This window comes from Lethenteron reissneri, chromosome 10, assembly GCF_015708825.2.
Source record: "Lethenteron reissneri isolate LAM-NWPU_2019-01 chromosome 10, ASM1570882v1, whole genome shotgun sequence".
NCBI lineage: Eukaryota > Metazoa > Chordata > Hyperoartia > Petromyzontiformes > Petromyzontidae > Lethenteron > Lethenteron reissneri.
Window position 1 is genome coordinate 14,462,769 of NC_083788.1, and position 13,459 is coordinate 14,476,227.

Consider the following 13,459-nt stretch of genomic DNA (forward strand, 5'->3'; position numbering starts at 1 on the left):
CACTCACCCGCCCCTGCCTCTCACCCAGCGCCACGGCTCGTCGCAGGGGGGAGACCTTCCTCCAGGAGCGGATTGACCATGGCTCATGATGATGTCGATCTTCTCATCTCTCTCCGCCGCGCGCGTTCTCTAAATCCACGTGCCCCTCTTCCTGGAGCTCGGTGCAGTCCGGCAGGCGCCACCTCTCCACGCCTGGGTGGGCGCTGCCCAGATCGTGCTCCACATTCGTGGGTTTCTGCTGGGACCGCGTCTCCGATCCGTGGCGGAGCAAATGCTCCGCGCAGAACTGCGTTTTGTGTTTAGTTTTCTGTCCTTACCCCGCCCCACCGATTAGCACGGGTGGCTACGTACGGCGCGAAAGAAGTTCAACATACTTATTAACCGCGGTTTTCACCGTCAAATAAAATAATAACAATTCCCCAAAACACATTTCTTTTCTCCAAGCTCTTGAAATAACCTTGAGCAATTCAAGAAACATGTTTCCTCATCTGCAACATATCTGATGGTGCTGTTTGTTGCTGGCCGCTTCACGTTTTGGGTCTCTGGGCCCTGCGCCAATCCTGGGGCGCCCCCTGGCGGTTAGCGTTGGGACCACGCGTGCGCCTCTTCCCAGAAGACTCTACCCACACAGGAAGACTCTACCCCCACAGGAAGACTCTACCATCACAGGAAGATTCTACCATCACAGGACGACTCTACCATCACAGGAAGACTCTACCGCCACTGGAAGACTCTACCCCCACAGGAAGACGCTACCAACACAGGAAGAGTCTACCATAACAGGAAGATTCTACCATCACAGGAAGAGTCTACCATCATAGGAAGACTCTACCATCACAGGAAGATTCTACCATAACAGGAAGACTCTACCATAACAGGAAGACTCTACCATAACAGGAAGACTCTACCATCACAGGAAGACTCTACCATCACAGGAAGACTCTACCATCACAGGAAGAGTCTACCATTACAGGAAGACTCTACCATCACAGGAAGATTCTACCATAACAGGAAGACTCTACCATAACAGGAAGACTCTACCATAACAGGAAGACTCTACCATAACAGGAAGACTCTACCATCACAGGAAGACTCTACCATCACAGGAAGACTCTACCATGACAGAAAGACTCTACCATCACAGGAAGACTCTACCATCACAGGAAGACTCTACCATCACAGGAAGACTCTACCATCACAGGAAGACTCTACCATCACAGGAAGACTCTACCTCCACAGGAAGACTCTACCATTACAGGAAGACTCTACCATCACAGGAAGACTCTACCATAACAGGAAGACTCTACCATCACAGGAAGACTCTACCATCACAGGAAGACTCTACCATCACAGGAAGACTCTACCATCACAGGAAGACTCTACCATCACAGGAAGACTCTACCATCACAGGAAGACTCTACCTCCACAGGAAGACTCTACCATTACAGGAAGACTCTACCATCACAGGAAGACTCTACCATAACAGGAAGACTCTACCATCACAGGAAGACTCTACCATCACAGGAAGACTCTACCATCACAGGAAGACTCTACCATCACAGGAAGACTCTACCATCACAGGAAGATCGCTTCCCTGGTTTCCCGCGTGGAGAGCGACGCTGCCATTGCGAACCGCGACTGTACGGGGTCACGTGATGTACGCAAAGGACTCACGCGTGTGTAGTAGGTGTGTGAGTAGTAGGTGTGTGTGTAGTAGGTGTGTGTGTAGTAGGTGTGTGTGTGTAGTAGGTGTGTGTGTAGTAGGTGTGTGTGTGTAGTAGGTGTGTGAGTAGTAGGTGTGTGTGAGTAGTAGGTGTGTGTGAGTAGTAGGTGTGTGTGTGAGTAGTAGGAGTGTGTGTGTGTAGTAGGTGTGTGAGTAGTAGGTGTGTGTGTGTAGTAGGTGTGTGTGTGTGTAGGTGTGTGTGTAGTAGGTGTGTGTGAGTAGTAGGTGTGTGTGTAGTAGGTGTGTGTGTGTAGTAGGTGTGTGAGTAGTAGGTGTGTGTTAGTAGTAGGAGTGTGTGAGTAGTAGGTGTGTGTGTGTAGTAGGTGTGTGTGAGTAGTAGGTGTGTGTGAGTAGTAGGTGTGTGTGTGTAGTAGGTGTGTGTGAGTAGTAGGTGTGTGTGTGTAGTAGGTGTGTGTGAGTAGTAGGTGTGTATGTAGTAGGTGTGTGTGTGTAGTAGGTGTGTGTGTGTAGTAGGTGTGTGTGTAGTAGGTGTGTGTGTGTAGTAGGTGTGTGTGTAGTAGGTGTGTGTGTGTGTAGTAGGTGTGTGAGTAGTAGGTGTGTGTGTGTAGTAGGTGTGTGTGAGTAGTAGGTGTGTGTGTGTAGTAGGTGTGTGTGTGTAGTAGGTGTGTGTGTGTAGTAGGTGTGTGTGTAGTAGGTGTGTGTGTGTAGTAGGTGTGTGAGTAGTAGGTGTGTGTGTGTAGTAGGTGTGTGTGTGAGTAGTAGGAGTGTGTGTGTGTAGTAGGTGTGTGTGAGTAGTAGGTGTGTGTGTGTAGTAGGTGTGTGTGAGTAGTAGGTGTGTGTCAAGTAGGTGTGTGAGTAGTAGGTGTGTGTGAGTAGTAGGTGTGTGTCAAGTAGGTGTGTGAGTAGTAGGTGTGTGTGTGTAGTAGGTGTGTGTGAGTAGTAGGTGTGTGTGTGTAGTAGGTGTGTGTGTGTAGTAGGTGTGTGTGTAGTAGGTGTGTGTGTGTAGTAGGTGTGTGAGTAGTAGGTGTGTGTGTGTAGTAGGTGTGTGTGTGAGTAGTAGGAGTGTGTGTGTGTAGTAGGTGTGTGTGAGTAGTAGGTGTGTGTCAAGTAGGTGTGTGAGTAGTAGGTGTGTGTGTAGTAGGTGTGTGTGAGTAGTAGGTGTGTGTCAAGTAGGTGTGTGTGAGTAGTAGGTGTGTGTGTGTAGTAGGTGTGTGTGTGTGTAGTAGTAGGTGTGTGTGTGTGTAGCAGGTGTGTGTAGTAGGTGTGTGTGTGTAGTAGGTGTGTGTGTTGTAGGTGTGTGTGTGTAGTCGGTGTGTGTGAGTAGTAGGTGTAGTAGGTGTGTGTGAGTAGTAGGAGTGTGTGTGGTAGGTGTGTGTGTGTAGTAGGTGTGTGTGTAGTAGTAGGTGTGTGTGTAGTAGTAGGTGTGTGTACGGTAGGGGGCACTGGTTGCGCATCAGCCAGTCATCTCGGTCAACTGGGTCTGCCCCGTGACCTCCTGCCAGCGGGCGTTCGACACTTCACGTGGCCTCAAGGTGCACATGGCCTGGCACAAGCGTCGTGGTGACGTCACCGCCACTTAGTGGCGAATAGCGGTTGTTGTTGTTGTAGGTGTGTGTGTAGTAGTAGGTGTGCGCACATAGCCTGGCACAAGCGCCGCGTGGTGGTCACCTCACCACCACTTAGTGGCGAATGGCCATTGTGTGTCGCTGTACACGTGTGTCACTGTGTGTGTCGCTGTGCACGTGTGTCACTGTGTGTGTCGCTGTGTGTGTCTGTGTTGTATGGCTATAGAACCGTGAAAGCGTCAGACGAGGAGGGCACCGCGGTGCCGGGGCTCACGATCGTGACTTGTTTTGATTGCACGCCAGGCGCCTCATCTCGACTCGTCAGAGAGCACCCCCAGTGGCAGCTCTCCCTGTGGGATCGAGGTGACTCGGCACCTGGTCTGTAAAGGGGCATCAGTCTGCCAGTAGGGGGCGCTGCTTGCTGCTGCTGCTTGCCGCTGTGGGATCCCAGTTGAGTGATTTGCGGTGTAATTTTCGACTTTGGAAAATTGTGACCGTGACGCTGGCACACGAGGTGGCGTATCTCTTGCGAATGACACTGACTGATCTTAATCGCCCACTGTAATATCACGGTGAATGCACCCACCGCAGTAATGACCATGGCGGCCGCAGGAGTCGAACCCTGAGCCTCTGCAACGAGACTGCTCCTCGCACGCCGAGAGGAGCTGGAGTTGAAGGACGTTGGCATCGACAGCACTGACCATGATGACTTCTTGACCTTGAGTGCGTGTTGTGTAGACATGCTGGGTACATTTAGACGTACAACTTTCGTGACTGCAGGAATTCATATTCTTGGTTCTTTCGGTAAAGTCGCGTAGATAGAAAACTAACATTTAAATCACGAAGCCCACGACGACGTTTCCATCTCCACCTGATTGTGTTGCGGTCGGAACGTCGTGGGGTTTTTGCTTTTAATTGAAATTTTTGTTTTCTGTCGGCGTGACTTTACCGAAAGAACCAAGAATATGTTGTGTACATGTGTTATGCACGTGTCGGCGTGTGTACGTTTGTCGTGGTGAACGCGTTGTGCCACTGTGTGTTGCAGCGCGTGTCGTGGGTCCGGGGCTGTGAGTGGCACCTGCCCACTGGACTCCTGAAAATACGCAGAGGAGACGAGGAGGAGGAGACGGGGATGATGGATGAAGAGCCAGCCCCCACGTCAGTGTCACGAGTCTTGGTTGGGGGGGGGGGTCACACAGCGTGAAATCATCCGTCCACATCGGTCTGATTAAACAATCGTGCGGTTCTGTGTCACTACACTGCTTCATGGAGGATTCTGCAGTCTCCGTCTTACCATGCAGCAGTCCGCCTAACTGCTGCGCACGAGACGATCTCATCGCTCCATCTTAGCAGTGAACGTTCTCTCGGGCACGTTCCCACCTTTGGCTACCACTCCATCATGAGTCTCGGCCACTGGCCGTCGTCCCTTCTACCCACGACACATTCTGCCCAATCCCCAATCACTTCTCTTCACAGTCACCTCGATGTTTTGACGTGCGTGTGTGTCCTCCAAACCGCGTGTTCCCTTCCCGTCTCTTTTTTTTGCCCATTCTTCAGGTCGTGTTCCGTTTTTTTTTCTCGGTGTCCATGTTTGTGATCCAGCTGTCGTTACTGCTCTGATTGAAACCCCTCCTGTTGGTGCATACTGCTGCGCTGCGTTTGTGCATACTGCTGCGCTGTTGTCGAGTTCGACCTCTCTGCCTTATTTTCTCGTGGTGCTGGCCTGCTTTCACGCGCACACGGCAGGTTACCACCATCGCATTAAGCGAGCGAGCCTGACTGCTGATGAGACAATGAAAGTCGAAACCGATTGCCTGCCGGCGGTGAGAGGGCGAGGGATTGGGGACTAATGGGAGCTGTGCTGTGTGTCCCTGCAGCGCGTCACCTGCCGGCTCGATCCGCGCCATCGATCGCGGCACCGTCCACCAGATCTGCTCGGGGCAGGTGGTGCTCACCCTCGCCACGGCCGTTAAGGAGCTGGTGGAGAACAGCCTGGATGCCGGTGCCACCTCCATCGGTGAGCGGCTCCCGCGGGAGGGTATCCAACTTCAGGGGCGCATGCTCCTGCTGGGCGCCGACCACAGCCTCATTGATTAGTTGGCTGTGGAGCTCGCCGATTGGTTGAGTGTGGAGCGCGCTGATTGGCTGGCCTGTGCGTGGTGTACGTCCTCTGTAGAGGTGCGCCTCAAGGAGCATGGAGCGGAGGTGGTGGAGGTGAGTGACAACGGCTCTGGGGTGGACGAGGACAACTTCCAGGGACTGAGTACGGCACTCCCTCACCCACTTGCGCACCGTGCTCACCCTCTCGCTCACCATGTTCACCTGCCCATCCCAACGTGCTTACCCGCTCGCTCACCGTCCGCGTGGGCTACCCGGGGGACCTGTGTGTGTGCCGCGTGCAGCGTTGAAGCACCACACCTCCAAGCTGCAGGTCTTCTCGGATCTCGCCTCGGTTGAGACGTTCGGCTTCCGTGGCGAGGCGCTCAGCTCGCTGTGTGCACTCAGGTGCGCTCGTGTGTAGGCGCTTGTGTGTCTTTGTATGTACGTATGTTGAACTTCTTTTGCACCGTACGTAGCCAACCATGCTAATCAGTGGTGCAGGGAGTGGGAGTACAGCGGTTAGCACACTGCGCTACAAACCTGATGAAACGAATTTGTTTTACAATCACAGTCCAACAATAGTGACGATTATTTGAACCAGTCCTGGGCCTCCCATAGGTTGATTCAGGGTTAAATGGGACTTGACTTGACTGGTACGAGCAAGCGGTGTCGCAATCGACCTGTGCAGAGGAGGCTCTCGTGATGGACGCTACGCGACAATTGGAGGCAATCTCCTTCCAACCCGAGTTGGATTCCTTGCACAAACCAATGAGCGCCACAGACACCAGTGGAAAGCGGACAAGCGGCGCTAACAGCAATGAGCGGAATGCAAATGGGGAGCACGGGTGGTGCATCTGCCGGTCATCTCAGTCAACGAAAAACACCTGGATTTGTACCGTAACCTCCATCTAGAGAGGCTTCCACACATCGCGTGATGGCCTTAAAGTGCACCTAGCCTGGCACAAGTGCCGTGGTGATGTCCCCACCACTTAGTGGTGACTGGTGACTGTTGTTACTGCGGTTGAGTGCGTTTCTGTGTGTGTGGCACACGCGTTGCATGATCTCACTCCTCTGTGCCCCTGGCCCCCGCGGGGAGCAGTGAGCTGAGCGTGGTGACGTGTGCGCGTGCTGCGAGCGTGGGCACTCGCCTCGTGTTCGACCGGGAGGGGCACGTGGCACAGCGCTGTGCAGTGGCGCGTACGCCCGGCACCACCGTGACGCTGGCACACCTCTTCTCCTGCCTGCCCGTCCGTCACAAGGAGTTCCTGCGCTCCCTCAAGAAGGTGCCACCACCCCTTCCCGGCCCCCCCCCCATGCCGCTTCCCCAACATCACGTGGTCCTGACCACGGCACCCCCTCGGGTTTGCCGTGCCGGCCTTAACGGGCGCTCGCTAGCAGCACTCGCCCTGACAGCCTGTATACAGGGGACCTTTGTTTGCGTGTGGGACTTGTGCAGGAGTTTTCCAAGATGGTGCACGTGCTGCAGGCGTACTGCGTCATGGCGGCCGGGGTGCGCATCGCCTGCTCCAACCAGAGTGGCGCTGGAGGCAAGCGCAGCGTCGTGCTCGCCACGGCGGGAGCTCCCACCGTGCGGGAGAACATCGCCGCCGTGTTCGGTGCCAAGCAGGTGCTCCCTCCCTCCCTCGCTCAGTGGTCCTCTGTGTAACGGCGTTGCCAGTAGCATCCTGGCAGTAATCTCACCAGCTGGCTACTCTCCACCACTGCCCAGGGTCACGGTCATGGCGCTTGTGACTGTGTGTTCTGTCGCTGCTGCTGCTGCTGCTGCTGCTTTCACAGCTGCAGACGCTGCTGCCGCTGCAGCAGAGCACACCCAGCCCCGAGCTGTACGAGGAGTTCGGCCTCCACACCGGGGAGCTTGCCACCACATTCCAGTGAGCACCACTCACCAGAAACACTCTCTAGCAGCACTCACAATCACTACTCACTCGCGCCACTCATCAGTGCTACAAAACAACAACAGCAGCCGCAGCAATAGCTATTTGTGTGTGTTGAGCATCCAAGTTCAATTGCATCTCGTTCCGTGTCAGTAGCGCTGTGCAGCCTTAAAAAGTAAAATGCACAATAGGTGACGTTTCAGGAAATGGCCCTTCTTCACGGCAGAGAGAAGGGCCATTGCCTGAAACGTCGCCTATTGAGTGTTTTCCGTTGAAGGCCACACACACACTCGGTGTTGTTGTTAAGCACAGAACAAGTTGATATTTGTGTTGATTGTACTGTCAATGCAGCAGCAGTGTCACCCAACACAATGCCACGTTAAGAGGCTTCAGAAAAAGAACAAATGGAGACGATGGTAGCAGAGGAGATCAGTGCGGGGACACGGGGGAGAGAGAGAGGGAGGCTGCCTGGGGGTTGAATAGTGGTGGCCAATCGTGAGCAGCGGTGGTGGTACCGGTGGGTGGTGAGCGGCGGGGGTGGTTCCTGTGGGTGGTAAGTGGCGGTGGTGGTACCTGTGGGTGGTGAGTGGCGGTGGTGGTACCGGTGGGTGGTGAGCAGCGGGGGTGGTACCGGTGGGTGGTGGTGGTACCTGTGGGTGGTGAATGGCGGTAGTCACTGTGGTGATTGCGCAGGCTGAGCGGGTTTGTGTCGCGGTGCGATCACGGTGCCGGGAGGAGCTCCGCTGACCGGCAATTCCTCTTCGTGAACGGGCGACCCTGCGACCTGGCCAAGGTCATTCCCCTCCCACGATGCACGCTTTGTAAACACGGCACACACAGCACACACTTCACACGCTTCACACGCAGCACACACAGCACACAATTCACACGCTTCACACGCAGCACACACAGCACACAATTCACACGCTTCACACGCAGCACACACAGGATACGCAGCAGCCCTGGCACGCGCGGCACACAGGGTGACGCTGTGTTCATATACATGTGCGCACAGGTGAGCAAGCTGGTGAACGAGGTGTACCACTCGTACAACCGCCACCAGTACCCCTTCCTCGTTCTCAACATCGTCTCCTCAACCGGTGAGGGCACGTAGTTGCGCGTACTCCGTTTGGTCGCTCGCAGGGACACGGTGATCAGGGACGCAAACGCCCCCTTTGCCCTGTACCAAGCACTTTGTAGGGAGCGGTGGTGCAGCCAACACCAGGGAAGATTTTCTGAACTGGTCCTGGGCCTCCCCTCAGTCAATTCGGCACCGGGTGACCCATGTTCGTGTGCGTGCGCGCAGACCTAGTGGACGTGAACGTGACGCCCGACAAGAGGCTCGTCCTGCTGCAAGAGGAGCGCCTGCTCCTGGCTGTCGTCAAGGCGACGCTCACGAGCCTCTACGAGCCCACGCTAAATCAGCTGCCCATCAACACAACCCCCCGCCCGGGGCGCCCGGGTGAGGAACCCCTGCACGGAGTGGGGGGAAGAACCACACAGAGTCGTAGGGCTTTTTTCAAGAGGGTCCTACATTCGGTTTTTATTTTAAGATGTCTACAAGTGGGAGGAAACCAGAGCACCCAGAGAAAACCCATACCTGCAACGGAGCGTCACTGTATCCCCGTACAGATGGAAACAGATGATGATTAGTTCACTTGCTGTGCTGCCTTCTGAGGAGTTAGGGTATGGCACCTTGCTGCCCATGCGAAAGGCGTTTCACAATATTTGTGTGGTGATCCACTAACCCTCGCTGCTGCCTCCACAGCACTGGATCACGAGCATGTACCACCACTGCCCCTTAACCCCACTCCTCGGGACCCCCTCCCCTGGCACCCCCCAGCCGGGACCGGCATTTGCTAACCGGCCAGGCGTGTTGTTGTGCCTGCGCTTGCAGTCTCCAGTGCCCCGCGTTCCACGGGAGGAGGGCCCGATAGGCCCCCGAAGGCCCCCGACGCTGGCAAGGCCCGAGCATTCTCCGGCCTGGGCAGGGCCTTCGGCTTTCGGCCATCGCTGGGATTTGGGCGCGGCTCCAGTGATGCGGCCCAGCCCTCGCCGACCAGCCCCGAGGATTGTGGGAGTTTCTCCCAGGATTGTGGGAAGGAAGCACCGGGGGACGGCTCACAGAGCGACGCAGGAGCGCAGGAGGAGGAGGAGGCTGCTGCCGAGGGTTCGGTCGACGACGGTTCTGCTCCTCTGTTGCGGTGCGATTCTCCCCGTGTTGGCGGGTGCGGTGAGGTTGGAGGTGCCGCACGCGGTGAGGACCAGTGTTTGGGGGCAGTGTCGGTGGAAAAGGTGGTGAAGGAGGTGCGAGGGGGCAGCCCAAGAATCCCGTCTGTGCCGGCGCCCACCTCCGTCGGCCTCGGGGTCCTGGATCGCTTCCACCGCGAGCCGTGCCGAACCCAGCGGCCCGGCTCCGTGGTGTCGGTGCCGCTCAGCTCCGGGACGCCCAAGCGGCGCAGGGACATGGCGACTGTGCAGCTCGGCGGGCCCGCTGGGCGCAATCGCAAGGTCCGCATGGAGGAGGAGGCAGAGGAGGCCACCGCGCAAGGTGCCGCCGCGTCCCAATGGCTGCACGTCACCACGTCACCACGTCACCACGTCACCACGTCACCACGTCGTGTGTCTCCGTGCGCGTGTTCACCATATGTTTAAGCGTGCGTGATGCATGTCGTGCGTGCCATTTGTCGTGCGTGGGACATGTCGCGCGTGCTGTGTGTCCCATACAGCGGAGGGGCCCGGTTGCACGGTGGAAGCGGCGCTCACGGCGCCGGCGGACGGGGCCTGTACGGTGGACGTCGCCATGCGGGTGGTGCGCCGGGAGGTGCCGGTGCCGTTCTCGCTCACGCGGCTCCGGGCGCGGGCGCGCCGCGCCATAGGGGGCACGGACTCCCCCACGGGGGCCGTGGACCCCCCCGGGGGGTGCAGGTTCCGCGCCAAGATCAGCCCCTCCGACAATCGCGCGGCCGAGGAGGAACTCCAAAAGAAGTTCCAGTGAGAGCCACGACGGCAAAATGCAACAAAACACCACGGGGCGCATGTGTGTGTGTGCGCGTCACACACACACGGTAGTGGAGCGGTTAGCGTGCTGCACTTCAAATCTGGCGACTTGGGTTCGATTCCCGCTCACGGCCAACACCAGTAACGATTATCAGAACCGGTCCTGGGCATCCTCTCGGTCGACTCAAAATGAGTACCTGGTGCGATGTGTAAACATTGCCACTAGGGAGACAAAGGCGGCCGGGCGTGGTGTTGGCCACCCACCCCCTCGTGTGCCGTCCGGGCCTTCATAAGTGCTCGCTAACAGCACTTGCCCCAACAGTCTGTTACAGGCTATACGGGGGATCTTTTTTTTGTGTGCGCATCAGTAAGCGCGTGTGTCTGTGTGCATGGGTCAGTAAGCACATGTTCGCGCACATGGAGGTCGTGGGCCAGTTCAACCTGGGCTTTGTGGTGGCGCGCCTGGGCCCCGACCTCTTCATCGTGGACCAGCACGCGTCGGACGAGAAGTACAACTATGAGACGCTACGCCGGGACAGTGCCACTCTGCATGGACAGCGTCTCATTGCGTGAGTACCGCACGCACGAACCCCATGCGCGTGCACGAGCAGGGCTTACGGTGTGTCTGCGTTGATTTTGTGTAACCAGGGGCAAACTCAAGAGAGCGGTGTAGGAGTCTCATTTGTAAGAGTGACCTGGGTCACCAAAATATAAAAGCAAAACAAAGTGCAGCAATGAAGCAAATAGAAATCGGCACAAAAACAACCAAATAGGATGGGTGTGGTGTGTGTGATGCATCAGAAATGCAAACGAGCAGCACTCTGGGGTGTCAAACTAATTCCCCAAACACAGATTTCACTTTTAATGTGTATGTGCGCACATATATATGTGCACGTGTGTGCATGCATGCGTCTGGTCTGTATGTCTCTGCGTGGCCGTGCTCGCGTTTAAGCGTGGCCGTGTGTGTTTGTCTCTAGGCCCCTGAAGTTGCCTCTCACGGCCGTGGGGGAGCTCGTTCTCATGGAGAACCTCGACATCTTCAGGAAAAACGGGTTCGACTTCATAATCGACGAGCAAGGTACCCCGCCCCACCGCACACCGCTGCCGCCCTACAACCCTCACCCCACTGTACGTAATTCGGCAAACATCAAACGCGTGACGTCCTCGGTGCCGTCGGTGACTCCGCGAGTTGCCGTTGTTGCCGTCGCAGCCCCAGCGACGGAGCGCGTGCGCCTCACCACACTGCCCGTGCAGCGCGGCTGGATGTTCGGCGTGAGCGACGTGGAGGAGCTCGTTTTCCTGCTGAGCGACCGCCCCGGCGTCATGTGTCGGCCATCGCGCGTGCAGCAGATGCTCGCCTCCAAGGCGTGCCGCAAGTCGGTGAGGAGCCGCGCCTCTGCCGTGTCTCGGTCCTCTCGTTCTTTTTCTAATTGTATAATCACTTGTTTATCTACACTGAGTCCGAGGACTCTTCCTTCAGGAGGGTCCTGCAATGGGTTTTTATTTTAAGATGTTTTCAGTCATTGAGTGTTTATCATAGAAGTGGGAGGAAACTGGAGCACCTGGAGAATTTAGCCATGACTTTCGCAACTCAGTATCCGCTTCTGGACCGGTGACCGGTGTTTGCTCGTGTGTGTCAGGTGATGATCGGCACGGCGCTCAACGCTACTGAGATGCGGCGGTTGCTGCTACACATGGGAGAGATGGAGCAGCCGTGGAGCTGCCCGCACGGCCGGCCCACCATGCGCCACCTCATCAACCTTGACCTCCTGACGGGGCCCGGCGGCCGCGACGGTCCGCAGCTACAGCAGCAGCAGCGTCGTCATCATCAGCACGCAGCAGCAGCATCAGCAGTAGGACCATCAGACGGGCAGGAAAACGCAGATATCTGAGCCAGCACAGTGATGTTGATTGTGGTGCCTGGACAGAGAGACTCGAGGTCCTAATGCTGCACTGGGCCAGTGGCCGCCGACTCGGGGCCGTGGAACGACCGGTGAAGGTTCCTCGAGGCCCGCACAAAGTGGATTGCGGAACTGAGCCAGATGCTACGATTATTTGAAACAAAATGGCGGATTCTATCACTCGATACAGAATATTAGTTCGCGTCCCGTGGAGAATGTCAGTCACAATATGAACAAGCAGACGATCCACATCCTTCCCATGACGTGCATTTATATTCGTGTGTAGCGGTGGATCTTACTCCATGGCGCTCCGCAGTTTAGAGGTTGTGTTAGGTAACGGGTTAGAGGAAGTGTTGAGGATAGAGTTGGACTCAGAGATAGTGTTAAGGCTAGGGGGTTAGGGATAGGTTTGGGCATGGCTATGATCAAGGACAGTGTTGGGGTTCGGGATAGTGGTGGAGAATTTGGAGCACGGGTTCCTAGCGATGGAGGAACAGAAAAGTGCAAAATGAGTTTTAATCAACGCGAGTTATAAGGGGGTGAGGGGCTCCAGGTGAAGGGCTGGGACTGGGAAACGGTTCGAGGTGGCACTGCTCACTGACCATGTGCAGAGAACACGAATAATTTTCGTGCTCACGTTGGTGTTTATGCGGTTCATTGTGTTACTGTTGTGTTGGCTACGATTTGTGGATCTCACGTTGACCATACGTTGACGTGTGGCCAGTTGCACAAAACATTTTAAACGTGCCGTTTATATCGACTTAGTTTGGAAACTGCCAATTATTTTCCAGTGAGTTGTTTCTGTGTGACCAGAGCTGGCTGACATGAAACGGTTTGTTTACACCAAGTGACTCGACAGCCTGGGACCAACCACAAGTTTTGACCCAGTGGTAGGGTTGCCACCTTGTACACGGAGCAAACCCCAACACGTGGCGCAGTCAGCCTAGGTCTATATCAGAACCACTGTGCAGTCCACTGTAATAAAGTTCAAGAGTCACCAGCTCCAGATCTCGGTTCCAATTCAATCCCTGCCCCCCCTACCCCCGAAGACAGCAGACATCGATTCCTGAAGTGTACCGAGTCCAACCCGGATGGGTGGTGACCTCAGCTATGTGACTGCACAAGGCGCTCAGGGGAACTAATCCAGAAGCTGAGGCTAGGGTTGGTGAATCATGGAAGGTCAGGAGTCTTGCTGCCTGAATGAGTGTCTCCTGACTCTCACGGGACTTCTCCAGGCACTCCCCGTACCTCTCCCCCTGGAGGTGGAGGAGTTGACAGGTCAACACGCTGCCGTAGAATTTGTGACGTACCACA

At 55.9% G+C, this 13,459-nt stretch overlaps 1 protein-coding gene across 7 annotated transcripts; it reads left to right on the forward strand.

Annotated features, from left to right (window-relative positions):
- Nucleotides 1–1,550: 1,550 nt before the first annotated feature.
- Nucleotides 1,551–13,138, forward strand: PMS2 (PMS1 homolog 2, mismatch repair system component). 7 transcript variants are annotated; one of them, XM_061549562.1, is made up of 18 exons: nt 1,551–1,657; nt 3,476–3,612; nt 4,295–4,407; nt 5,127–5,266; nt 5,426–5,512; nt 5,652–5,754; nt 6,449–6,632; nt 6,806–6,976; nt 7,147–7,241; nt 7,938–8,037; nt 8,260–8,344; nt 8,551–8,706; nt 9,142–9,795; nt 9,974–10,238; nt 10,643–10,813; nt 11,222–11,322; nt 11,455–11,624; nt 11,885–13,138. In XM_061549562.1, exons 3-18 carry the CDS (start codon nt 4,382–4,384, stop codon nt 12,134–12,136), a joined length of 2,760 nt encoding a protein of 919 aa, XP_061405546.1. In that variant the 5' UTR covers nt 1,551–1,657; nt 3,476–3,612; nt 4,295–4,381; the 3' UTR covers nt 12,137–13,138. The 7 variants fall into 7 exon arrangements, with proteins under 7 accessions (XP_061405546.1, XP_061405547.1, XP_061405551.1 ...); XM_061549563.1 differs by having other exon boundaries at nt 1,610–1,687; XM_061549567.1 differs by having other exon boundaries at nt 1,635–1,687; nt 3,553–3,627.
- Nucleotides 13,139–13,459: the final 321 nt, after the last annotated feature.